Here is a 27,595-nt window from a genome sequence, read left to right as displayed (position 1 = left end):
GACCAGCGAGGGGCTCAGCAGCCGAAGAACCCACACAGGCTGTGGGCTGTTGGCAACGCGGTCAAAGGACTCACACAGGCTGGGCTGCTGGAGACTGGCTCATGGGAGCCAGGTATTGCAACCAGGAAACCGGGACTCGAGAGGGTGCCGAGGACTTCCTGATCGTATCAGAGGTTTGGATCTGTAACTCGGATCGCCAGTGGCTTGAACTGCAGAGGCCACAGGAGCACTGGAGACAAATCCGCAGACTCCATGCCTTTGAACGGACTCGCTTTTGCTTCTCTTTCTCTTATTGTTAGGGGCACTGGGCAATGCTCGTGATGACTGCTTACCTCATGGCAGGTAAAGTTGAAGTTAATCATGTATATTACATTTTTATGGGTTATTACATGGCAATAAAAGGAACCTGACCTTGACTGATGTAAGCAAATATAAAAATCCTCCTATTATTTTAAATGGTCAGCTCAAGGGATGTGTAGCTTTAATTTTTTTTTAATTAAGGAGCCTCGAATAATGTTTATCTGAAGATTCAGTACAGAAAAGTGTTGGGAGAAAATCAGCAGGTCATGTAGCATTCATGAAAAGCAAAGGGAGTGTGGAAGATCAGGCAGACTAAGAAGGAGGGTGGGTGGAGGAGGCGTCAGCGCACCTGAAGAACAATGGGCCTGCATCATCCTAGAAGAACTACCTTTTCGATCACCTATCTGTTTATTGTAAAAACACAAGGCTGGAAAAACTTTGCAGGTCAGACAGTGTCCTTTATATAGCAAAGATAAAAAGATATCAAGGTCACCTTGATGAAGGGCTCAACCCGAAATGTCGGTTATGTATCTTTGCAATATAAAGGACATTGTCCAAACTGCTGATTTCTCAATCATGGTGTCTGCAGACTTTCATGTTTCACTTCTACCTGTTTATTATTTGTTCACCTCCATCTGAACATTCAGGTCCTTTTCCTGAAAACATTGTCCCCGTTTGATTGACTGCCCGTTCTCCAGCCATCAACCCAGGTTCCCATTTTCTCCCATATCCTTCTATTTCTCATCCAGAACTAGGTCATACAGCAAGTTATAAGGGTTAGTCAGTCAACATCTAATATCATTTAATATTAACTATGTGTCAGATTATTGCATGCAAGTCACCTTTCACTTGTGAAAGAGGAAGGGCAAAGGTTAACAAGATGGGTTTATCTTACGAGGAGAAATTAAACAGACTAGTCTGAGGTTCTCTGGAGTTTATAAAAATGCATCATCACCTCATAATTTCTGGGTTGTCTACAATACAACTCTGTGACTTAACACCCAGCAGTAATGTCAATCTTAAGAACCAGTGTGATCATACAAAGTAAATGATATACACTCTGGCGTACAAAATACAAGACATTGAGAAAGATTCAACTCATCTTTAATCCCAATCCTAAAATGGTACCATATTCCATCTCACCTTAAGTGCAAAGCAGAGTGGTATAAAGAAGAGTTCCTTCTGGTAAATGAAGTTGACCATCACTGTTCCATTGTCGAGATAGTGCATGTTCATATTGATAGCTGTGTGCTCATCCTTCACGCAGTGCATACTAACACCTGGCAGACAAAATGCAACAAAACTTATTCTTACAAAAGTGGGCACGTTATTTTCATTAATAGCCACTTCACTGGAAGATACTTTAGACAGATACACACAGCACGGTAACAGGTCATTCTGGCCCATTGTCCGTGCCGCCCAATTAAGCTACACCCTGGGTATGTTTTGAACGGTGGGAGGAAGCCCACACAGACACAAGCAGAACATACAACTCCTTACAGACAGCACAGGATTCGAACCCCAGTCACTGGTGCTGTAAAGGGGTTACGCCAACCACTACGCCAATCAGGCTGTCCTGATTTTCTATTTCTTCCCCCCCCCCACCCCGTTAAGCTTTCGCATCGTTACAAACGTGAAATGCAACAAAAGCAACTTAATATCATCAATATCCTCAATAATAAATGGCAGGCTTAATTAACAAAGAATGCTTTTTGGAGAATTAATCTATCATCAATATAAACCTAGTAAGCTTTTGATCAGCACTAAGTCGTGGATTTGTGGAGGAATGCAGACAATTACGTTTTGGGCTTTTCAAAATATTTAAGCTAAGCAGTTGTGTGTATTGTTACGAGCCCAGAGGACCCCAAAACCCAGCAGCAATAGAAATTCACCAAGACAAATGGTTACTTAAACAAAAGTTGCTTTTAATTATCTTTAAACATGAAAACAGGATCAAACTTTATCTTAATACTATTAACTTAACCTAACTTAATCCCCTTCTAATTCTAAGCACACGTGTATGTAATGCGTATACAAGTTCAAAAAACGTTCTTTGATTCACAGTCCAATCTCACTTCTCACTCCTCCAAGTTCACCAGTATCAGGCAATTCTTATACTGTGCACAGAATTTAACATTTATAAAGTTCACCAGGCTTTGGTGCTTGAAAGGAAGGTTCTTGTCAGTTTTCAGAGAGAGATTTGTTGCTCATTGGACACCCACAACTGATTCCTTCTGATCAGCCACTTTAGTGTCTTGCCAAAGAAACTTGCCCCATCAGGGTTTTCCAGATGATAACCTCTTCCTTTCATGTCACCACAAAGTTCCTTTCTGTTTCCGCTTATTTCAAGTGAAACATTATACAGCCAGCCATCTCCTCTTGTATAGACCACAAGGGCTTTGACCAGGCTGAACTAAGAACTCACAACCCGTCTTCAAAATGGGATTTTTCAACAAGCTTGTCAGCTTGTCATGTTCCAGTCCCAGCTGGTGGTGCTGAACTGTAGAACTAAATTCTCCCTGTCTCTCACTCAGAGAAAACCACATGATCCTCTTAGAACAGCCAACTGCACTCAGACAGACTGCGGCTCTGGGCCTAATCTTCCGAGTTGCTTTCCAAAACAATAATCCATTACTCCACAGCATGTTCAATTAACACCCACTTGCGAAGTCCTTATAGGAATTCTTCAAAGTTTGTGCAAAGGCCAATCAAAGCCTGGACTGTCTGGCTTGAGCAGAGCTCCAGCATTTTAAATGAGATCTGTTTTAAAGTGTTTGTATGTGACTTAAACTTTAAAAAAACCTGCCACAATTGATCTCCTTTAAAACATATCTATATACAATATAAAATATAACATAATCTGTCACAGTATTAACTGCCAAGGAAATCTGAGCATGAAAATTGTTCATTGGTTTCTTTCTCTTGGAGGCTGCCGAAGCAGTTCAAATTCCACTCTGACCTCGATTATACATAGAAAACTCAAGTGCCCAGGAATGCAGAAGGATGATGCATCCACTGAAAGAATCAGGGCAATGCCTCAAGAGGTCTGCCAACATCATAAAGGACCTCGCCACCCTGGTGATATCTATTCTCACTACTACCTTCAGGCAGAGGGTATAGAAGCCTTAAATCCAACACTTCCAGGTTCAAGAAGTTTTATCCAGCTTTCAGGCTATTAAAACTCCCTGTACCTACCCAAATCATAAAAGTGCCCCAGGGCCATCAAAAAATCTGTGCCGTGTCACTTTTTTTCTTGCACTAACCACAACTGCGAATATTTATCAATCCTTCCATTTACCCTTTTCCTGTCTTTGCACCTGTAAATAATTTAAATTTTCACTTTTAGAGTCAAAGTGTATCTGACATAACTGGTTTCAGCAAGTGAAATTTTTTTGTGTATCTGTGAATTTTACTTCCGTATCTGACAATAAATTCACCATGAACACTGACACTGTGTGAATTGGAAGGCTCTTCAAATAAATTTAGCATTATCATCAGGGCATTATCATATGTGTGGGTCTCACCCCCACATATCCCCAACTCTGTACTGATTTAGCATTTATTCCAAGACACGTGACGACCATTACCAAATGAACAGAAGAAAAAGGAGCAGGAATAGACCCATCAAGCCTCCTCTGCCACTCAACTAAATCGTGACTGATCTGGTCGTGGACTCCGCCTGTGCCCCATAATCCTTAATTCCCCTATTCTTCCAAAATCTGTGTCTTAAATACATTTAAGGGCCTGGACTACCAACGACAACTTGCTTTATTATTGGAGATTCCAACCAAAGATATTATTTCATAGCACTTTACAGAGCACAATTGGCATTGAACCTCTGTTGCAAATAGGTACATTAAAAGCAGGATGGATTCCGAAGCCAAGTGAAGAGCAAAGCATCTTAAAAGAAAAATCTCCAGAGCACATTCTGATTGCATGGCTGCCAATTGGAGGGGGAAAAAAATGCCGAAAATTGAGTTAAAAGGAGAGGCTGGATGCCAAAGGTCATTAACGAAAATTGCAAGTTAATGCCATAGCATTGCAGGACCTGGGACCAATGCAGTGTTGGTGACTGGTTCTTTAAGCAAGATTTGAAGAGTAAACCTGCACCCAAGCTGGTTAATATCAATGAAATTTTAACGGTAATAATGCAGTACAGTAGAAGACCCTCTGGCCCATGAAATTCAAGCGGAATTAACCTACTGATCCCATAAATTTTGGGAGGAAACTACAGCACCCAGAGAAAACCTATGCAGGTCACGGGGAAAAGGTACAAATTCTTTACAGTGATTCTAACCCGGGTCACTGGTGCTGTAATAGTGCTGTGCTAACCACTACAGTATGCCAGTTGTCAGGCCAGTCAAGACTGAAGGGAATGTTTAAATGGGTTCGATACAAAGGAAAGTCAATGAGGAGCTCATGAACTAAGGCCAAGGTTAATAATTTCATGCCGAACTTGGGCAGGGGGATGGGAGGTCAGAGGCTCAGATTGGGATACAAGGCTGCAAACAGTCTGGTCCAGGCTGAAATAATAGCCAGGAAGAGGCTTAAAACAAAAACTGGGAAACCAGTGAATAGAATCCAAAAGTCAGACCCACCAGTTCTCTGCTCCTCTGGGAATCGATTTCTGAAAAATAATTTTAAGTTAAAATGGCGACATGCCTAAAATTGGGGTGAGCCAACAGCACTGACATGAAACCTCCTGCTCGAGGACAGATACAGTGAATGTACCATTCCCGGTTTAACAAAATTGCTGCAGATGCCAGGAAACTCTCAATCAAAATTGAATCTAGCGCTGTCTGTAAGGAGTTTGTATGTTATCCCCTTGACTATGAGGCTTTTCTCAGTGTTCAACATTCCTCCCACGTTCCAAAGACATTGTGGATTGTAGGTTAATTGGTCACATGGGTGTATTTGGGCGACTCAGGCTTGTGAGCCAGAAGGATCTGTTACCTTGCTGTTTCTCTAAATTTACAGTTTTTTTAAAAATCATGGATTTGCCAGCAATGTTCACATCCCAAGGGAATGGCTAGTTCTTCATTTTATTTCTGTTACAATATGCTCATTAAGCAATAATGAAAATAGGGACATAATCATATCACGGTAACTACAGCGGAGAAGACTGCCATTCCATTCAACCACATCATGGATATTACAGTTGATTGTAAAATTTGAAGACCAGGGAGAAAATAAAACACATCAGGAGGGGTCTTCGATCCCACTGGCTAGCCTGTTTAACCCTTCCTTAAATTAGTTCAATGGCCAACAGGTGAAAATAAATAAGTTATAAGTGAATCGAGCCAAATGTGCCCTGCGCAGGTGGAGTTAGGTAGTGTTACGAGTCCAGAGGACCCCAAAACCCAACAGCAATAGATATGCACCACGACAAAGGGTTACTTAAACGAACGTTGCTTTTAATTATCTTTGAACATGAAAATAGAATCAAACTTTAACTTCTCTTCTTCTTTGCTTGGCTTCGCGGACGAAGTTTTATGGAGGGGTATGTCCATGTCTGCTGCAGGCCGTTGGTGGCTGACAAGTCCAATGCAGGACAGGCAGGCACGGTTGCAAGGGAAAATTGGTGGGTTGGGGTTGGGTGTTGGGTTTTTCCTCCTTTGCCTTTTGTCAGTGAGGTGGGCTCTGCGGGTCTTCTTCAAAGGAGGTTGCTGCCCGCCGAACTGTGAGGCACCAAGATGCATGGTTGGAGGCGATATCAGCCCACTGGCGATGGTCAATATGGCAGGCACCAAGAGATTTCTTTAAGCAGTCCTTGTACCTCTTCTTTGGTGCACCTCTGTCTCGGTGGCCAATGGAGAGCTCCCCATAGAACACGATCTTGGGAAGGCGATGGTCCTCCATTCTGGAGACGTGACCCACCCAGCGCAGATGGGTCTTCAGCAACATGGATTCGATGCTTGCGGACTCTGCCAGTTCAAGTACTTCGATGTTGGTGATGAAGTCATTCCAATGAATGTTGAGGATGGAGCGGAGACAACGCTGGTGGAAGCGTTCTAGGAGCCGTAGGTGATGCCGGTAGAGGACCCATGATTCGAAGCCGAACAGGAGCATGGGTATGACAACGGTTCTGTACATGCTGATCTTTGTGTGTTTCTTCAGGTGGATGTTTTTCCAGACTCTTTTGTGTAGTCTTCCAAAGGCGCTATTTGCCTTGGCGAGTCTGTTGTGTATCTCTTTGTTGATCCTTGCATCAGATGAAATGGTGCAGCCAAGGTAGGTAAACTGGTTGACCGTTTTGAGTTCTGTGTGCCCGATGGAGATGTGAGGGGGCTGGTGGTCATGGTGGGGAGCTGGCTGATGGAGGACCTCAGTTTTCTTCAGGCTTCTCTATTCTCTATTGACACACTTAACCCCTTTCTAATTCTAAGTGCACGTATGTGTGTGTAAATTCAGCAAAGTTCTTTGGTTCACAGTCCCATCTCACTGGTTGCAGGCAATGCTTATACTGTGCACAGAAATTAACAGTAATAAAGTTCACCAGGCTTTGGTGCTTAACAGGTTACCACTCAGAAAGGTTCTTGTTGGTTTTCAGAGAGAGAGTTTTTCTTGTTCCAGGACATCCACAACTGATTCCTTTTTGATCAGCCACTCCAGTGTCTTGCTGACGAAACTTGTCCCCTTCAGGGTTCTCCAGATGATAACTTCTTTCTTTCAGGTCACCGCAGAGTTCCTTTCTGTTTCTGCTATTCCAAGTGAAACACCAGACAGTCAGTCCTCTCCTTTGACCAGGCCATCTTCCAAAGTTTGTCCCTCTGGAACCGATGTCTGTCTCTCCTCTCTCACTCCCTCCAACTCAAGAGTAAAGTCTGTTTTTTTTTTCCCTGCTCTCTGCCTGCAAAGCTCACATGGCCTTCCAGACAGTAAATTCTGTTTTCCAGACAAAGTTGCCACTGCCTGTTGTTACATTTGTTGTCTTTTGCAAATAACAGTCATGAGACTCAGCACTCTTGCAGAAGCTCCTGCAAAAATTCTGTGTTTTAAAGTGCTTGTGTGTGACCTGCTCTAACAAACCTTTCTCAATTTTATCTCCCAAACACCTCTCTATACTCTGTCACAGTAGAAGTCCATCACTTCAGGCAAAAAGGAATTTTAAAAAAATATGGGAGGTACTGAAAGTTTACCTTCACATGGATGAAGCGAGTGAGATGAAGTGATTTGGCTACAAGAACCAAGCTATAGAACTCAGTCTTTCATGAACCCACCACACCAGCCCTGAAGTTAAATACTGGTGTGGCACACAGTTTGTAATGTAAACGGTCTTACGCCAGTACTGCAAGAGAATACGAGAATGAGCAAAGATGTCCTACTGCAATTACGTAGAATTCTAGTGAGGATGCAACGGAATAGGGTGCACAAGATTCCCTGCCCAAGGAAGAATGTACTTGGGATACAAGAAGTGCAGGAAAGGCCGACTGGATTGATACAAGGAAGGGTTTATCATCAAACCTACGTGGTTTATTTTGTTAATTTACTGGAATAAAGACAAAATTTACTGAAAAAGGCAAAATTCTTTAGGACTACATAACGAGAACATGGAGCTGGGGGGATCTCAAAATAAGGGGTCAGCCATTCAGGACAAACTCAAGAAGCTTCTTCACCCAGATGGTAGAGTCTTGAGAAGTTTTCAGCCAAGGGGCTTAGTCATTAACTTTCATCGCAACAAAGATAAATCGATTTCAAGATCCCATTTATTGTCATGCACTCAGTTCATGACTATAATATTTAGATGATCAAAGGAACTAAGGGAGCTGGAGTTGGTGCAGAAAAGTGGTGCCAGGTTAAAAGGTCAGCCATTAACACGTTCAATGTCGGAGCAAGCAAAAGAAGATGAAAAGCCTATTTTTAATTTTAATAACCACAGAAGGTGCAATGTCCCATTTTCAAAAATTACCACAGGATTAAAGATGATTCCTTGAGTGAGGATTTTAGTGTGAGAAATACATTACCATACTGGGTGTAGCCAGGGCCTCTGCTCTTCCACTTGGGTCTCACCATAGCAATGGGAAAATTTCGACGTGGCATGTTGAGCATCCTGATTACCTTTTCTATACCATTTATTATGAAGTATCCCCCCATTTCCTGTTCAAAAAAAAGGAGAAAATCAGTTACGAACTGTTACTTTGTTCTCACGGTCAACTGATCTTAATCTAGAACTCAGTAATTCTATAGGCAGGTACCATTGATGATAATTATTCATGGGTCAAATATATCTTTAAACTTTATAGCTTAAGAACACTATTCAAGGATATTTATCTATTGATGAATGTTCAGATGAGCCATTAACTGAGAAGGCGTGCTTTTATTTGCTACATGTGTGGAGGGGGACCAAGTTCTTCATGATTAGAATGAGAATGGAGTTCAGAAGATATCCATTAGCAACTTCAGTGACGCCATAAATGTGTTGGGACAATGCCCCATGTATATTGTTTGCAAATGTTCAAAACTGTTCATAATCAATATCCTGTGGAAAACATAGCAACTATTGATATTATTGTCTGAAACTATTAAACATGTTTTCAGTCAAGGTTGATAATCAGAAAACACAAAAATAGATTGAACACATGAACCCCTGAGATGTTCTACCTTCCAACATCACAAGTGATTTGATGTTTGTGCAGTCTCACCAATGCGTCGAGCTTATTGTCATCTCATTGAACAAGCCAACCTGACAAAACAGCGTTCTCTGGTTCTCGGTGAAAAACACACAGGACACTCAACCAATCATAACATACATACAGGCAAACAATACATATGCAAAGTATACATTCCAGTATATAAAAAATATTGCTTCATGAATATATGAGAATCTAGAGTGAGCAAATATATTATGCAGATATAACATGACATCCCAATTCTTGTACTCAATGACCCATCAGATGACCATCCTGCATGTGTCACCACTTTCAGTACTTCTATTCCTAGGTCTCTCTGCTCTAAAACATTCCTCAAGCCTTTGTCATTCACTGTCATACTATGCCATGGTTTAATTTCCCAAAGTATAGAGACCCCATCCTTTGCCCACCTTCCCAGTTGATCTAGTTTCTACTGAAATCCTAGGGACTCTTCCTCATTGTTCACGACACCACCAATTATGGTGTCATCTGCAGCATGCTACAACTCTATTCTTGTAATGAGTATGACAGACTGGCACTGACCCCTGTAACACATCATTGCTAACTAGCCTCCAATCTGTAAAACAACACTCCAATACCACCAAGCCCATTTCAATCCAATTAGCTGGCTTACCCTATATCAAATAGGATCTACCCTTCCAGACCAACCTATCAAGCAAGACCAATGTCAAAAGCCTTGTTAAATTCCATACAAACATCATCTACCAAGTGTCCTTAACAATTCTCTAGGTCACCTCTTCAAAAAACTGAATCAAATTTGTGAGACATGATTTCCCATGCACAAGGCCAAGTCAGCTCTCTCTAATCAGCCCTTGCCTTTCCAAATGCAGAGAGATCCTGTTTCTCAGAATTCCCCACAGTAAGTTTTCTGACAATCATGTAAAGCTAACTGGCCTGTACTTTCTTGGATTGTCCTTGCATCCTGTCTTCTGCTACATCCCAGTGATTAAAGTCTCTGCCAGGATCCCAGCATTTTTTTCCTTGCTTTCCACAATGTTGTTGGATACATTTAAATCGGGCTATGAGATTTAGTCACTTTCATGCTGCTCAACACATCTTCTTGAGTAAGGCTGGTATGTTTCAGGATATTTACTGTTCACTTCCCTTAATTCCCTGGCTTCTATAACCTCTGTCATGGTGCACACAGGCATGATTACCTCTTCCAACATAAATACAAGCAAGATTAGCTTCTCCTTCTTAACAGTGTAGTGAGGATTGTGGGGAGTCATGCAACCGCTCCATCTAAAATCCTGTAGGAATATGGATTGTGGAAGGTCATGTAGCCTCTCCGTCTGGAGCCTCGTGGGAATATGGATTGTGGGACCTTTCCTTTCCGTCTGGAACCTTTTTTTTTTAATTTAGCCCCATGGCACGCACCCCCCCCACCTTTCCTCCTCCAGTCTGGAACCTTGTAGGAAGTTTCATCACCTGCCAATGAAGGTTGGACTCTGCCCACCCATCAGTCACCTGAACTTTTGCCCCTTTAATCATCTAGTGATTACCTGGGCCGGAACCTCCAGCTTAGTAATGCACTAATAAAAAACCGCCATTTGCAGTAGCTCTTTCTCTTTTGTTCTTTGGCCTTGAGACAAACCCTGTTGTGGACAACGCTGGAGGAGTCGCTGGTAAGGCATGCACTACAAAGAGATTGGGGCTGTCGTATACTGTTGTAATTGTAGATGGCATTTGAGCCGTGCCAACATTCGACAAGGAACAACGGGTAGCATCCTTAGTTGTGATCAGTCTTTTGTACTGTGCTTGTGAGAGTGTAAGCAGTTACTGGTATCAGTAGGGTTAAGCCCGATGTGACTGGCTGCACTGTATCATGTGATTGAGAATACTGGAGTTATCCCAGTCGCAATCCCCTTACATGTGTTTCAATATTTCTGTATTCAGCCTGTGTCCAGATCTGCCATTCTTTGAACCCACCAAACGTTTCCCTATCTGAAACAAGCAGGGAACATGAGACCAGTCTTTCCTAAAAAATAAACCCCAAAAATCGATCTAATGAACCCCATTCTCCCTTAAATAAACCAAAGACTGGATGCAGTACTCCTTAAGCAAAGCCCTTACTTAGAGCGAGATTCTATTTTTTTCCTATCTAATCTTCTTGCAAATAAAGACAACATTCTCTTGAGTTTCCCCAATCTTTGCCACTGCTGCATGCCTTAGAAGGACATCCAAATCTCTCTGAACATTAATATCTAATAGTTTCACACTATTAGATGTTGTGAAATATCTAATAAATATAAAGAACACTCCGCTTGGCTCCTTTCCTATCTTCAAACAGTTATGTTTTCTCCACCCAACACCCCCCCCTCCACCATGCCCCCCCCCCAACCCCAGACACAATGTGTGCACTATGAATAAGGTGAAAATGCATTAATTCAGTACCTCTGCTTCTTCGTGGTGCTTGATGAGATCTTGAGGAGAGAGGTTGTACAGATTGCAGAGTTTTGATTTTACCATAATAGGGATCAGACCAAGGTTATGTTTAATGATCCCTTTGGGTGTACCATTCACTGACCAGCTAATATCGGCCTATAAAATGGAAGGGAAAAAGTTAATGGCTTTTTAAAAGGTCTTTTAAAAAAGACTATTTTCTCACGACCTTTTTAAAAAAAACATCAAATATCCTGCAGGCACAGGACCAATTACATGACCCCCTGGTTCCCATTTGAAAAGTGATACAGCACAAACTTTAATACAACACAAATCAGAATCCAGTTCAGACTTTAATTAGAACAAACGACATTGGAGGGTTCGAGAAAAAAAATGTGTGTAAACCTCAGGCAAAGGATAAAATTAAGCCAATTCAAATATTTCTGGAAGAATTCTTCGAAGATCAGACGGCATGGTTAGCGTGACCGTATTAGAGCATCAGTGACCCAGGTTTCAATCCAGCACTGTTTGTAAGGAGTTTGTACATTCTGCCCATGTCTTTGTGGGTTTTCCCGGATGCTCTGATTTCTTCACACCTATCAAGACATATGGTGTTACAGTTTCGTTTGGATCTAATTTGATGGCATGGGTTTAAATGGCCGGAATTGGCTTCTACCTTGCTGTAAATGAAAAAAAAAATCAAAAATTTTGGGGCGGCATGGTTAACAGCGCAAACAATCGGGGTTCAAATCCAGCACATCTGTAAGCTTGTACATTCTCATGCCTGCATGGGCTACCTCCAACCATTAAAAACCAGGGGTTGTAGGTCAATTGGGTGGCACAGGCTCGTGGTCCAAAAGGGCCTGTTATCACACTGTATGTATTTTTTTAAAATTTCCATTACTGATTATTAACACTTCCTAAAGGAGTATACGTCCACAAGTGAAGCCATGACTGAAAAGAGAAGACCTTCATTCTTCTTTCTTTGGCTTGGCTTCGCGCACGAAGATTTATGGAGGGGGTAAAAGTCCATGTCAGCTGCAGGCTCGTTTGTGGCTGACAAGTCCGATGCGGGACAGGCAGACACGGTTGCAGCGGTTGCAGGGGAAAATTGGTTGGTTGGGGTTGGGTGTTGGGTTTTTCCTCCTTTGCCTTTTGTCAGTGAGGTGGGCTCTGCAGTCTTCTTCAAAGGAGGTTGCTGCCCGCCGAAATGTGAGGCGCCAAGATGCACGGTTTGAGGCGATATCAGCCCACTGGGGGTGGTCAATGTGGCAGGCACCAAGAGATTTCTTTAGGCAGTCCTTGTACCTTTTCTTTGGTGCACCTCTGTCAGTGGCCAGTGGAGAGCTCGCCATATAACACGATCTTGGGAAGGCGATGGTCCTCCATTCTGGAGACGTGACCCACCCAGCGCAGCTGGATCTTCAGCAGCGTGGACTCGATGCTGTCGACTTCTGCCATCTCGAGTACTTCGACGTTAGGGATGAAAGCGCTCCAATGGATGTTGAGGATGGAGCGGAGATAACGCTGGTGGAAGCGTTCTAGGAGCCGTAGGTGATGCCGGTAGAGGACCCATGATTCGGAGCCGAACAGGAGGGACAGCCTTAAGACCACCTGGATGCATCCCCGATCCAAACACTGGCACCTCCTGGACTACATCCTGGTGCGAGAAAGTGACAAACGAGATGTGCTCCACACCAGGGTCATGCCTAGCGCGGAATGCCACACTGACCACCGGCTGGTTCGCTGCAAGCTCAACCTTCACTTCAAGCCAAAGCCCAGGAACAGTAAAGCCCCCAGAAAGAGGTTCAATGTTGGAAACCTGCAGTCAGACGAAGAGAGAGGAAACTTCCAGGCAAACCTCAAAGCAAAGCTCGACGATGCAACCCGCCTCACGGACCCGTCCCCTGAAACCCTCTGGGATCAGTTGAAGACTACCATACTGCAATCCACTGAAGAGGTACTGGGCTTCTCCTCCAGGAAAAACAAGGACTGGTTTGACGAAAACAGCCAGGAAATCCAGGAGCTGCTGGCAAAGAAGCGAGCTGCCCACCAGGCTCACCTTACAAAGCCGTCCTGTCCAGAGAAGAAACAAACCTTCCGTCACCCATGCAGCCATCTTCAGCGCAAACACCGGGAGATCCAAAATGAGTGGTGGACTAGCCTCGCCAAACGAACCCAGCTCAGCGCGGACATTGGCGACTTCAGGGGTTTTTACGTGGCTCTAAAGGCTGTGTACGGCCCCTCACCCCAAGTCCAAAGGCCGCTGCGCAGCTCAGACGGCAAAGTCCTCCTCAGCGACAAGATCTCCATCCTCAACCGATGGTCAGAACACTTCCAATCTCTTTTCAGTGCCAACCGCTCAGTCCAAGATTCCGCCCTGCTCCAGCTCCAGCTCCCTCAACAGCCCCTAAGGCTAGAGCTGGATGAGGTCCTCACCCTGGATGAGACATATAAAACAATCGAACAACTGAAAAGTGGCAAAGCAGCAGGTATGGATGGAATCCCCCCAGAGGTCTGGAAGGCTGGCGGCAAAACTCTGCATGCCAAACTGCATGAGTTTTTCAAGCTTTGTTGGGACCAAGGAATACTGCCTCAGGATCTTCGTGATGCCACCATCATCACCCTGTACAAAAACAAAGGCGAGAAATCAGACTGCTCAAACTACAGGGGAATCATGCTGCTCTCCATTGCAGGCAAAATCTTCGCTAGGATTCTACTAAATAGAATAATACCTAGCGTCGCCGAGAATATTCTCCCAGAATCACAGTGCGGCTTTCGCGCAAACAGAGGAACTACTGACATGGTCTTTGCCCTCAGACAGCTCCAAGAAAAGTGTAGAGAACAAAACAAAGGACTCTACATCACCTTTGTTGACCTCGCCAAAGCCTTCGACACCGTGAGACCTTCATTAAGAGCACAACAAAAGACTAGTGGCCACTGGGACAAACTGCGAAGGACTCCCAGTTAACCATATCCCACTGAGAGTCATTGCTCTCTGGCGAGATCAATGGTATCGCTGCAAATTATTTTAAAACATCAGCACATCTGAGATTTTCTGTAACAACACTAGAAATATAAACAAGCATCTGTCAAACAATTATTAAATGTTCAAATGCTTTCCCACCCATTATTGCCAGCTCCTGATGCAAATCCAATCATTGCAAATTGATTTTAATTCCCTCTGGACAAATTGTTACAAATAATATTAGGGGCCGTAAATACAAAAAAGTAAATTTTGCCATTTGACTTTAAACCAGTTAAAAGCAAAATTAGATAGAGTTGGACAAACAAGACTGCAATAATTCTCAACTTGGTTTCAAAAAAGTGCCCACATTTGCACTACTGCACAAGTCATATTGAAAGCTCTTACTTACAGTTAACTTGCCCTTGTAAGTACTCCGCCGCCCTCTGCACTCTGCTGGGTAGATTCTCATGTCATTGCAGATGCTGCCTTTAGAAACCATTGGAGGACTGATGACAGCATCCACGAACACCAGGCTGATGCGATCCTCTTTGTAATTGAACTCCAGTGGGCGAATGGCCTGCGGTAAACATATATGTCAGAAATAAAACTTCTCACACATGAGTCTCTTTAAAACTGATGACACGACAAGCTTTATTTACAAGTCTGCAGAGTTGGACTCAACTGGCTTCTCACCAGTTAAGCCCCGATACATACAGTGCATTGATTTTTATACCCTTATTGTTTGCCCTTCCCCTTCTTATTAATACTGTTTTAATTGGTTAGTATTGCAAAAGCATTCTAAGTATAACTGCATTTTTAATTATCACGTTCGTTACGTACGCTGTGAACTCTACATACACTAAATTCTGTTTCTCACCCTTCTTATCAATCTTTTGTCTCCTGCATGTCTCTCACTATGACCATGAAAAGATATGTTTTTTTAAAAAAAACATATCCAGCTGAACCTTTTGTCCTTGGCTGCTAGTAAGCTCCCTGTCCGTTCTGGCTTCCCTTTTTATGATTAATCATCACATTTTAACTTAAGTCATTTTAACCTAAATTCTCTATATAACAATATATGCCCAGGTAAGACAGAAAGACAATGCAAGAAATCAGTCTGTGCGGTGCACTAATAATACTTCATTTTGAATGCAACCTTTTGCTAGCAAGCTCATTCCTCCCCATGACAACGGGTGTAAAACTGACATTAACGTAGTTAGATATTCACAGGCATCTCTGTCTCCAAAGAGGCAGAGTTCCACAGGACAGAAACAGGTCTTCAGTCCCACGACAAGACAAAGGTAGGGTTTTAAGGAAAGGATTCCAGTGCTTGGGGTATTCAACCACTAAAAGCAGAGCAGCCATTATGAAGATCAGAATTCTCACACAGCATGGCCGGAAAAAACACACATCTCATAAGAGTGGTGGAAGTTAAGAGTTCTTGAATTCTAAGACTGTCCAGAGCACCACCACCCCCACCTCAACCAAGACAAAACTTGCCTCTCCTGCAACCACACAGAGACAGTAAGAGCTACCCAGTGAAAATCAGTGACTTTGCAATTTTTCCCTCGTGAGAGTCTGAACCCCGTCCCCAATCGAGGAGAATCGTTGATGTGACCCCCCCCTTCCCCTCCCCCCTCCCCTCCCCCCTCCCCCCCTTCCCCTCCCCTCCCCTCCCCCCCCCTCCCCTCCCCTCCCCCCCCCTCCCCCTCCCCTCCCCCCTCCCCCCCCTTCCCCTCCCCTCCCCCCTCCCCCCCCTTCCCTTCCCCTTCCCCTTCCCCCCCCTTCCCCTCCCCCGCCCCTGGAAACCTCTCAGCACTCCTCCCACCATCCGAACCCCCGCCTCTCCATCAAGCGAAGGGGGGGGGGTGTGAGGGGAGAGATTTTTGAGTAGAGTGAGAAGATACATTCTAGAGGAGGCCCCTCCTGAAGGTCCTGCTGGGTGAGGGAACACGTGCGGCTCCACTCACCTGCACGGCCCGCGTCAGCCCCTCGCTCACTGCCTGGTTGAACGAGTCCAGGTGGGCCTGCACCAGCTCCCGCACGGCCCGGTGTTGCGTCCGGGGCACCGCCGCCGCCCCCCTTCTCTGCGACGCCTGGGTCAGGTTCTTGAGGCTGGGTTCCAGCTTCTCCGCCCCGCACAGACGCCGCCATTTGTCGGCCATGTCCAGCCCGGAAGCCGTCCGGTGGGAACCGCGATCTCCAGGACAAAGGTTCCGCCGCCCCGTCCGGTGGGAACCGCGATCTCCAGGACAAAGGTTCCGCCGCCCCGTCCGGTGGGAACCGCGATCTCCAGGACAAAGGTTCCGCCGTCCCGTCCGGTGGGAACCGCGATCTCCAGGACAAAGGTTCCGCCGTCCCGTCCGGTGGGAACCGCGATCTCCAGGACAAAGGTTCCGCCGCCCCGTCCACGCGCAGGGACGCCCTGGATCAGCCCCCACCACTATTAATATTCAACTGGGAAGTATGTCTGAAGTTATTTCAAAAACACAAAGATAGAACTATACGTTCAGAAAATGAAGATATGTTTCTACACACACAAATCATTTCAGAAAAGACGAGGTGGTGACGGAATATAGGGATGTTTCTGGGAGATAAATTGGGGCAGGGTTTGTTAGTGTGGGTCACATACAAATACTTTAAATCTGATCTTATTTGAAATACTGGAGCTCTGCTCATGCTGGACAGGTCGGGACCAACAGTCTTGGCAAGAGCTTTGGAGACGGCAGGTGAAAGATCTTGTGGGAGCCGCCTTCAGTCCGGAGGGGAACTTGCTGGCCTGGTGGGGGGGGGGTGGTTGGGGGTCCGTGGGGTTTTGCAAGCAGAGAGGTCTTGAGAGACAGAAATCAGTTCTGCCGTTTTACAGTCAGCAGCAGCAACTGGGACTGGAACGGGACAAGCTGGCAAGCTTGTGGGAAAACCCCATTTCGAAGACGGGTTGTGAGTGCTGAGTTCAGCCTGGTCCAAGTGGTGCAGGCAAGAGGAGAGGACTGGCTGTCTAATGTTTCACTTGGAATAAGTGAAACAGAAAGGAACTCGGTGGTGACCTGAAAAAAAGAGGTTATCATCTGGAAAACCCTGAGGGGGAAAGTTTCTTCGGGAAGACACTGAAGTTGCTAATGCAACTAAATCAGTTGTGGGTGTCCTGGAACAATGAATCTCTCTCTGAAAACCGACAAGGAACTTCCTGAGCGGTAACCATTTATCTTTCAAGCACCAAAGCCTGGTGAACTTTATAAATGTTACATTCTGTGCACAGTCTAAGAATTGCTGCAACCAGTGAACTTGGTAGAATGAGAAGTGAGATTGGACTGTGAACCAAAGAACTTTTCTAAATTACACACACGTGCGCTTAGAATTAGAAGGGGGTTAGTTAAGTCAATAGTGATAAGTTAAAAGTGTGATTTTGTTTTCATGTTTAAAGATCATTACAAGCAACTTTTGTTGAAGTAACCATTTATCTTTTTTTTAAACTTTATTTAAGATTTTATAACATGAATAACATATAGGATTACTTTTTTTTAAAAATTAAGAATTAAATAATAAAATTACAATACAATATCAGTAATCTAAATAAACTATACCCTCCCCAATAATTATTACACATTAATAACCCAACTCAAATTAGTCCAAACCCCCCTTTCCCCCCAAAATAAAGAGTGAAGAATTAATAAAGTTAATAATATATGAGAAAAAAACCCACTTACAAAAAAAAACAAAAACATAACCGATTAAAATACTAACAAAAAGAAAAGTAATTAATACTAAGATATCAGACTTAAAAAACATATTTAAATCAAACTTAAATGCATATATTTAACAAACAGAGTTAAGATGAAACATATATTTAACTCAAACTTAATATAAAAAATTAGTAAAGTTAGTAACATTGTCTATCAAAAATTCTTAAACAATAATCAATTCTTAAAAAAAATTGTAGCATGAAAAAAAAATGAAAAAAAAACTTTCTCTATAGAGATAAACCTTCACCAAATATCAACTAACTTCACATCTATCATCATATTAGTCACATAAACACCCATCTTAAAACAAAATTCAAACCTCATTAAGCATTGTACAATTCAATTTTAGTACTCTTCCACCATTTTTCCCTTTTACTCTTGAATAGTTATCCAATAAAAGCTCCAATACCACATTTAAATATCCCCAATCATTACGTTAAAATTCAGATATCCAAATAATAAAAACACATCTACAACGAAATCTATATCTTCAACAAATGGAGCATAAACCACAAACAAAATTCAAGCCTCATACAATTCAATTTATAACTTTCACCATTATTCCCTTTGTTCTATAACTAAAATAGCAAAATAATATACACCAGAATTACCACTCCTTTCACCTTAAAGTTAAAGAAAAAATATTTAAAAAAACTTATCCATCCCATTCACATTTAAATTTCAGATATTCCTTATCTACTGAATAAACTTTACAAAAAAAACCACATCAATTTTTAGTTTTTTAAACAATCAAATACTTTCTTATGCTTTTTTTTATATTTAAACAAAAAAAAAACCCCTTCACTCTTTAATCTAATAATACAAAAAAAAGGAAAAAAAAACAGGTAGGAGGTTAAAAATACCCCCTCCCGTCTAAACCGCGCAATGCGGTAACTCCCAAAAAAAATGGGTGTGAGATAACTCACACGTAGCAGATGCACCAAAGAAAAGGTACAAGGACTGCCTAAAGAAATCTCTTGGTGCTTGCCACATTGACCACCGCCAGTGGGCTGATAACGCCTCAAACCGTGCATCTTGGCGCCTCACAGTTTGGCGGGCAGCAACCTCCTTTGAAGAAGACCGCAGAGCCCACCTCACTGACAAAAGGCAAAGGAGGAAAAACCCAACACCCAACCCCAACCAACCAATTTTCCCCTGCAACCGCTGCAACCGTGTCTGCCTGTCCCGCATCGGACTTGTCAGCCACAAACAAGCCTGCAGCTGACGTGGACTTTTTACCCCCTCCATAAATCTTCGTCCGCGAAGCCAAGCCAAAGAAGAAGCAGATGACTTTCAGGAAATAGTGCCTATCCAGTTCTCTCCCCCAACTCTCACTTCATCTTAAACTAACATCATCATTATTTAATATCCCTTTTGTTTTATAAAAAAAAATTAGAAAAAAAAGACAACTCTTCTTTTAATCAGCTCCAACTGCCGAGTCACCATTACAACCATTCCTTCTTGGAGCACGGCTCTTTTCTTCCATCTCTTGTCTCCTTAGAGATCGCAGCGGACTATGTCTCTGTTGAAACTGAGTAATTGGCAGTTCTTGAGCAAATGCTATTGCTTCCTTTGGAGAATCAAAGAACGTAACCATTTATCTTGGTGAATATCTGTTGCTGCTGGGTTTTGGGGTCCTCTGGGCTCGTAACAAGATGAAATCATTAAATTAAAACCAACCTATTCTGTTGGTTGAGGGAAAATATTAAACAGTATATTGGAGGTAAATACTCTTCATTTCGCAGATCATTGAATTTTGATGGCACCTGAACAGGCAGAATGGAATTTTGATTTGACAAAATTGCAGCCAAACAAATTTTTTTTCATGTGACTGTTTCTTTTTAGTTCCTTTCAGAAGCACAATCCCTCATAGATCCACATTCCCCGGGTGCCATTTGGCCTAACCAATGACGTATCCGCGTTTCAGAGGGAGATGGGACCGCATGGTGGATGACCACAAAGTGAAGGCCACTTTTTCCTAATTGAATAATGTCACCATCTGCGGTCGAAACCAGAAGAAGTATGATGCCAACCTCAACAGATTCCTCGTGCTGCTAAATTTGGCGATATTAGGGTACGTGGTGGAGGAGGGTGTCATTGCCCCAGACCCTGAATGGATGCGGCCATTACTGGAACTCCAGGTGCCGCAGACCCTTAAGGCATTAAGGCGTTGTTTGGATTTTTATCATACCCAATTACGCAGACAAAGCCCAGCCTCTAGTAAAGACAATCACCTTCCCTCCCTCCACAGAGGCCCAGAGAGCATTCGAGGGCATCAAACGAGAGATTGCCAAGGCAACAATGCAGGCCGTTGATGAATCTATTCCTATCCAGGTGGAAAGTGATGCCTCAGATGTAGCACTTGCCACCATGCTAAACCAAGCAGGAAGGCAGGTGGTATTTTTCTCTCGGATGCTGCAAGGTCCAGAACTCCGAAATGCGTCTTTAGAAAAGGAAGCCCAGGCCATAGTGGAAGCTGTGCGCCATTGGAGACACTATGTAGCCAGTAGACCCTTCGCCCTGAGCCATAGCATTTATCTTTAATAATAAAGAGTGGGGGAAGATCAAAAATGATAAGATCTTGAGGTGGTGCATTGAATTGTCCATCTACATCTACCAGATCTTGTAGCGGCCCAGGAAGCTCAACGAGCCACCCGATGCCCTGTCCTGGGGAACATGCACCCATGGGCAAATGGACAAACTGCAGGCCCTTCATGAGAGCTTCTGCCACCCTGCGGTTACCAGGATGTACCTCCCCTATACAGTTGGGGAGGTCAGCAAGCTGACTCGGAACTGCTCGGTCTGCACAGAGTGCAAGCTGCACTTCTACCGGCCAGACAGGGCTCAACTGTTTCAGGCCACCCAACCCTTTGAACATCTAAGTATGGACTTCAAGGACCCCTTACCATCCACGAATCGCAATGCCTACTTCCTGACAGTAGTGGACGAGTTCTCGTGATGCCATTCTGTCTGGATATGATCACGCCCACGGTCATCAAACCCCTACTGAACCTCCTCTCCTTGTTTAGATACCCTGCTTACATTCACAGTGACATGAGTGAAGAGTTGCAGCAGTACCTCCTGACCAGGGTTCCAGCCACCAGTAGGTCCACCACCTTATACTCCCCCGTGGGAATGGACAGGTGTAATGGGAGAATGGTACAATCTGGAGGACAATCATTTTGGCTCTCAATCAAAAGGGCTGTCCCTCTCCCGATGGTGAGGTCCTCCCAGAAGCCCTGCCATTCCCTAGTGTGCACAGCAACCAATGCAACTCCCCACAAAAAATCAGCATCGGGGACCACATTGCCAGTCTGGCTATCAGCTCCATGGCCAGGAGTGCTGCACAGGCACGACTGACCCCATAAGACGGGACCCGCTGGTCGATGAGGTGCACCTGCTATATGTGAACCTGTCTTACGCATTCGTCAGATTCCCAGATGGGCGGCAGGACACAGTCTCCCTAAAGGATCTGGGCCCAGGCGAGGAAGCAGCCCCAGCACCTGAGGGGGGGAGGTAATACAGAAAATGAAGCTCCTCTGGCACCACCTATATTCTTTCCTGTACCAGCCCCACGACAGCGATGACCAGCACTAGTGACACCACATCCTGCCCCTGCACCAGAGGCGCCACCGGCAATGTCCATATCACCAACAGATGCTCCAAGGTGGGACATTCAACAGGCGGACGTAATTCCGGCAGGCCAACCAGCCTTGCAGAAAGCTGCCTGAGAGACTGAATTTGTAAATTGAACTTGGACTTGAACAATTGTCCCGTTCACCCCGTGGGACTTACATGTGAAAGAAGGGGTGAATGTGGTGGGATGAGGTATTAAACCACTGCAATAACTGTATTCACTGGCCTGGACCGCCCCTTCCTTCCCTCTGACCCCTCCCAGGAGATTCCCCAATAAAGGTCCTGACCCAAGACCTTGACCCCAGATCATTTCCTGCTTGGATCCAGGCCAGATGCTCTCTGAGCCCCACCCAACATCTAAGCTAATAAAAGCCTTTTGACTCCGATCTACTGCCTCGTGGAGTCACTTGATTGCCCATCACATTTATGATATCATTTTCTGGCTTGACGTATTTATTAATCTATCATGTTGAAGTTGATGCGTCTTGTCTATCTGCACCTGCGGTAAGTAAGAATTTTGGTGCCTCTACTTCCTCTATAATTTTTTCATTTAAACTCTGACAAATTAAGTTGGATGCGTAATCATAATGGTAATGTAACACACCTAAAATTTATCTAGGAAATTGGATTTGGGGAGCAGAGTATTTAAGATCCCACCGGACAAAGTCGATGCTGCTGAATGCCACACAATTAAAATTCAAGCTCCTGGTGTCAATATATAACAATATATACAGTGAACCTCCCAGAAATTCCATTCTTCCCTTGTAATGTAGCATTAATTAGATATATGGATGATGTAGAAAGGACCAGAGTTTGAATGTCATTTCATCTGAGGGAACTCGAGGGCTCAGGTGAAACTGGCTCTCTGTTAGTCGTGCCCTAGAGGGGGCGGCTGGTATAGGAAATGGAAATTGATCTTGGGTGGTAAATGGCAATCTATTAGATAATTTAGCAGCTCTCTCTGTTGGAGTAGAGCAGAGAGAACATTAACCAAGCCATGAAAGACCTCAACAATGAAGACGCTGTTTACATCCGGTACCGCACGGATGGCAGTCTCTTCAATCTGAGGCGCCTGCAAGCTCACACCAAGACATAAGAGAAACTTGTCCGTGAACTACTCTTTGCAGACAATGCCGCTTTAGTTGCCCATTCAGAGCCAGCTCTTCAGCGCTTGACGTCCTGTTTTGCGGAAACTGCCAAAATGTTTGGCCTGGAAGTCAGCCTGAAGAAAACGGAGGTCCTCCATCAGCCAGCTCCCCACCATTACTACCAGCCCCCCACCACATCTCCATCGGGCACACAAAACTCAAAATGGTCAACCAGTTTACCTATCTCGGCTGCACCATTTCATCAGATGCAAGGATCGACAACGAGATAGACAACAGACTCGCCAAGGCAAATAGCGCCTTTGGAAGACTACACAAAAGAGTCTGGAAAAACAACCAACTGAAAAACCTCGCAAAGATAAGCGTATACAGAGCCATTGTCATACCCACACTCCTGTTCGGCTCCGAATCATGGGTCCTCTACCGGCATCACCTACGGCTCCTAGAACGCTTCCACCAGCGTTGTCTCCGCTCCATCCTCAACATTCATTGGAGCGCTTTCATCCCTAACATCGAAGTACTCGAGATGGCAGAAGCCGACAGCATCGAGTCCACGCTGCTGAAGATCCAGCTGCGCTGGGTGGGTCACGTCTCCGGAATGGAGGACCATCGCCTTCCCAAGATCGTGTTATATGGCGAGCTCTCCACTGGCCACCGTGACAGAGGTGCACCAAAGAAGAGGTACAAGGACTGCCTAAAGAAATCTCTTGGTGCCTGCCACATTGACCACCGCCAGTGGTCTGATATCGCCTCAAACCGTGCATCTTGGCGCCTCACATTTCGGCGGGCAGCAACCTCCTTTGAAGAAGACCGCAGAGCCCACCTCACTGACAAAAGACAAAGGAGGAAAAACCCAACACCCAACCCCAACCAACCAATTTTCCCTTGCAACCGCTGGAACCGTGTCTGCCTGTCCCGCATCGGACTTGTCAGCCACAATCGAGCTTGCAGCTGACGTGGACATTTACCCCCTCCATAAATCTTCGTCCGCGAAGCCAAGCCAAAGAAAGAAAGAAAAATAAGAAAGAATTTTATTATTTGTCACTTGGAAGTGCTTGGTAGTGAAAGGGAAGCTCCTGTTCCTTCATGACTGCTTACCTCGATTACCACAATTCAAAAGAAAAGCAAATTTTGTTTTAAAGACCCTGTATGAACAATGTTCATAAATTATAAACATTTTGAAATGTTTGTGTATTTTGGTCAATATGGTTCATAGTGTGAAAAATTTTTAAAAATTTAAAAATGATAAACATTTTGCATAAGAGTACGTTTCCATAATATGGAATTTTACTTTGGACATCTTTGTTTCAAAAGGAATTGTACACTTTGGTTCTAATGGCACCCGCCTTGTTTTATTTAACAGATTGTCAACAAGGCATAATGGGAGAAAAGATTTGCCCAGGGAAGTGTTATCAAAACTGAAATGACGGACCTTGATCAACAGGTTAAGCAAAGCAATGGAAACTTTTTTATGCATAATCCCCTCATTTCAGGGCACCATAATGTTTGGTACATTTGTCTTCACCGGTGTTTGTGCTTCCTCAGGTATGTTTAATGACTTGATTGTGATATCTCTTTTCTTTGGCTTGGCTTCGCGGACAAAGATTTATGGATGGGTAATGTCCACGTCAGCTGCAGGCTCGTTTGTAGCTGACAAGTCCAATGTGGGACAGGCAGACACGGTTGCAGTGGTTGCAAGGGAAAATTGGTTGGTTGGGGTTGGGTGTTGGGTCTTTCCTCCTTTGTCTTTTATCAGTGAGGTGGGCTCTGCGGTCTTCTTCCAAGGAGGTTGCTGCCCGCCGAAATGTGAGGCGCCAAGATGCACGGTTTGAGGCGATATCAGCCCACTGGCGGTGGTCAATGTGGCAGGCACCAAGAGATTTCTTTAGGCAGTCCTTGTACCTCTTCTTTGGTGCACCTCTGTCTCGGTGGGCAGTGGAGAGCTCGCCATATAACACGATCTTGGGAAGGCGATGGTCCTCCATTCTGGAGACGTGACCTACCCAGCGCAGTTTGATCTTCAGCAGCGTGGATTCGATGCTGTCGGCCTCTGCCATCTCGAGTACTTCGATGTTAGGGATGAAGTCGCTCCAATGAATGTTGAGGATGGAGCGGAGACAACGCTGGTGGAAGCATTCTAGGAGCTGTAGGTGATGCCGGTAGAGGACCCATGATTCGGATCCGAACAGGAATGTGGGTATGACAATGGCTCTGTATACACTTATCTTTGTGAGGTTTTTCAGTTGGTTGTTTTTCCAGACTCTTTTGTGTAGTCTTCCAAAGGCGCTATTTGCCTTGGCGAGTCTGTTATCTATCTCGTTGTCAATCCTTGCATCCGATGAAATGGTGCAGCCGAGATAGGTAAACTGGTTGACCGTTTTGAGTTTTGTGTGCCCGATGGAGATGTGGGGGGGATGGTAGTCATGGTGGGGAGCTGGCTGATGGAGGACCTCCGTTTTCTTCAGGCTGACTTCCAGGCCAAACATTTTGGCAGTTTCCGCAAAACAGGACGTCAAGCGCTGAAGAGCTGGCTCTGAATGGGCAACTAAAGCAGCATCGTCTGCAAAGAGTAGTTCACGGACAAGTTGCTCTTGTGTCTTGGTGTGAGCTTGCAGGCGCCTCGGATTGAAGAGACTGCCATCCGTGTGGTACCGTATGTAAACAGCGTCTTCATTGTTGAGGTCTTTCATGGCTTGTTTCAGCATCATGCTGAAGAAGATTGAAAAGAGGGTTGGTGCGAGAACGCAGCCTTGCTTCACGCCATTGTTAATGGAGAAGGGTTCAGAGAGCTTATTGCTGTATCTGACCAGGCCTTGTTGGTTTTCGTGCAGTTGGATAACCATGTTGAGGAACTTTGGGGGGCATCCGAGGCGCTCCAGTATTTGCCAAAGCCCTTTTCTACTCACGGTGTCGAAGGCTTTGGTGAGGTCAACAAAGCTGATGTAGAGTCCTTTGTTTTGTTCTCTGCACTTTTCTTGGAGCTGTCTGAGGGCAAAGACCATGTCAGTAGTTCCTCTGTTTGCGCAAAAGCCGCACTGTGATTCTGGGAGAACATTTTCGGTGACACTAGGTATTATTCTATTTAGGAGAATCCTAGCGAAGATTTTGCCTGCAATGGAGTGCAGCGTGATTCCCCTGTAGTTTGAGCAGCTTTTCTTATGCAAATCTTTCTTTTTATATTTCCTTTTCCATATTATCTCTTTATATTTAGATAAATATGGCTTCTACTTTTGTATTAATATTGTAAAATTTATTAAAAATATTGAAACAGGTATCTTTAATTACTTCATTGGCTCAAGTCCAAGAGAGCCAGGCTTGCCTCTAAGCTCTTGATAACCTTTGGAGTCTGGAGTTGCCATTTTTCAACATGAGTGTAAAGATAGTGTGCTAGTGATCCTCCTGACCATTAGAGGGAGTCAGAGACTAGTTTGTTGCAGCTTCAGTTGGATTCAAGATGGATGCCTCCACACGGTGAGTGTGCAAAAGCCAGTGAAAGTGAAGGCATAGCCATAGCCACACTGTGTATCCACAAACAAAATATGAAGTACAGGAAACAACAAAAAGATGGAGAGACATTCAATTGCAAATGATGTGGCATTCAACAAGCACCAAAGCAATGCCCATCTTATGGAAAAGTGTAAATGGCAGAATTACTATGCAGAGCAATGATTTTTTAATACAAATAAACATATATAAAGCCGCCACACAGACCCCCATTGCTGGGCACTCCACGAAGACTCCTGCAGCCTGCCAAGGCCTCACAGAAATGACCGCCATCCTATGTAAACACTGTTAGGACTAACTGCCCTGGGGCATTGGCAAGTGAACCGGCGTGGACTTGAAGGGCCAACATGGCCTGTTTCCACGCCGTTAACAGTTATATGGTTATATGGAATGCACATAATAATGACAAATTACATAACAAAATATAAAACCACATATAGCAAGCACGTCCATAATACAAAAGTACACCAAAAAGAAAATTTTATCACATCCCCAAACCAATGTTGTATGACTAAAGAAAAAATTCCCATCGTTCCTGAAATAAAATGGCAAAATACTGAAATTTGAGATTAATATAATGCCTGGAGATTATGGATCCCCACAGCATTTGAAACCTTATATGTGAGTTATTAATTGACTCAAAATGCACTAGAGAAGAAATTGCTCTCAGTGATGCACTCTTCAGGGACATGGTGGAGTATAAAGATTCTAAATCAACAGACACTGAACAGCCAAGCATGAACAGAGCCGAGCAGGATAAGTGATCAGTGTCATTGCATACAAATGGGATAAGTATTCCTTTTAAGCTGGACACAGGGCCAAAGGTCAATTTTATTGTGAGCACAACATCAGGGCAATGAAAATAAAGCTATACATCCATGCAAATCCTGTGCAGCTCAAAGCCTACAATGGGCAGAACCTCGACACGAAAGGTACATGTAAACTCAAGGTGAAAGTTGTATTTTAAGGTTTGCTTCCATTTTCCAAGCTGTTGTGATAAATATTTTTTGGGCTCCGTCTAATTTTAGTCGTAATTTTTTAACAGAAAAATTTCTGGATCATGTGGTATATTTTTTTTTGGTGATTTTGTTTAATACTAGGTTTAATTCTTCCCAGTAAGTTTTCACTTTTGAACATGTCCAAATTGCGTGTAATGTTGTTCCAGTCTCATTTCGAGTGGAAGCTTGTTGGGTCCCACTCTTTTAATTTCTGAGCAGTAATTTTATAATAGCCAATGTGTCCAGTTATATTGTATCATACGTAATCTCGTATTTATCGTGTTTCTCATCGTTCCTGTGCACAACT

The 27,595-nt window shown here is 44.0% G+C and overlaps 1 protein-coding gene across 1 annotated transcript in view; it reads right to left on the bottom strand.

The window, feature by feature from the left end:
* Positions 1–16,585, bottom strand: part of polr1b (RNA polymerase I subunit B) — a 60,036-nt gene extending 43,451 nt beyond the window's left edge. Inside the window, exons 1-5 of the mRNA XM_069887702.1 lie at positions 16,272–16,585; positions 14,711–14,878; positions 11,346–11,492; positions 8,265–8,397; positions 1,444–1,580 (exon numbers count right to left, since the gene is read on the bottom strand). Coding sequence (XP_069743803.1) covers positions 1,444–1,580; positions 8,265–8,397; positions 11,346–11,492; positions 14,711–14,878; positions 16,272–16,466 — 780 coding nt within the window. The 5' untranslated portion in view covers positions 16,467–16,585. The remainder of the gene's footprint in view (positions 1–1,443; positions 1,581–8,264; positions 8,398–11,345; positions 11,493–14,710; positions 14,879–16,271) is intronic.
* Positions 16,586–27,595: the final 11,010 nt, after the last annotated feature.

The sequence above is a fragment of the Narcine bancroftii genome, chromosome 6 (assembly GCF_036971445.1).
Source record: "Narcine bancroftii isolate sNarBan1 chromosome 6, sNarBan1.hap1, whole genome shotgun sequence".
NCBI classification, from domain to species: domain Eukaryota; kingdom Metazoa; phylum Chordata; class Chondrichthyes; order Torpediniformes; family Narcinidae; genus Narcine; species Narcine bancroftii.
Note: the sequence above shows the minus strand (reverse complement) of the source record. Positions and strands in the feature narration are given on the sequence as shown.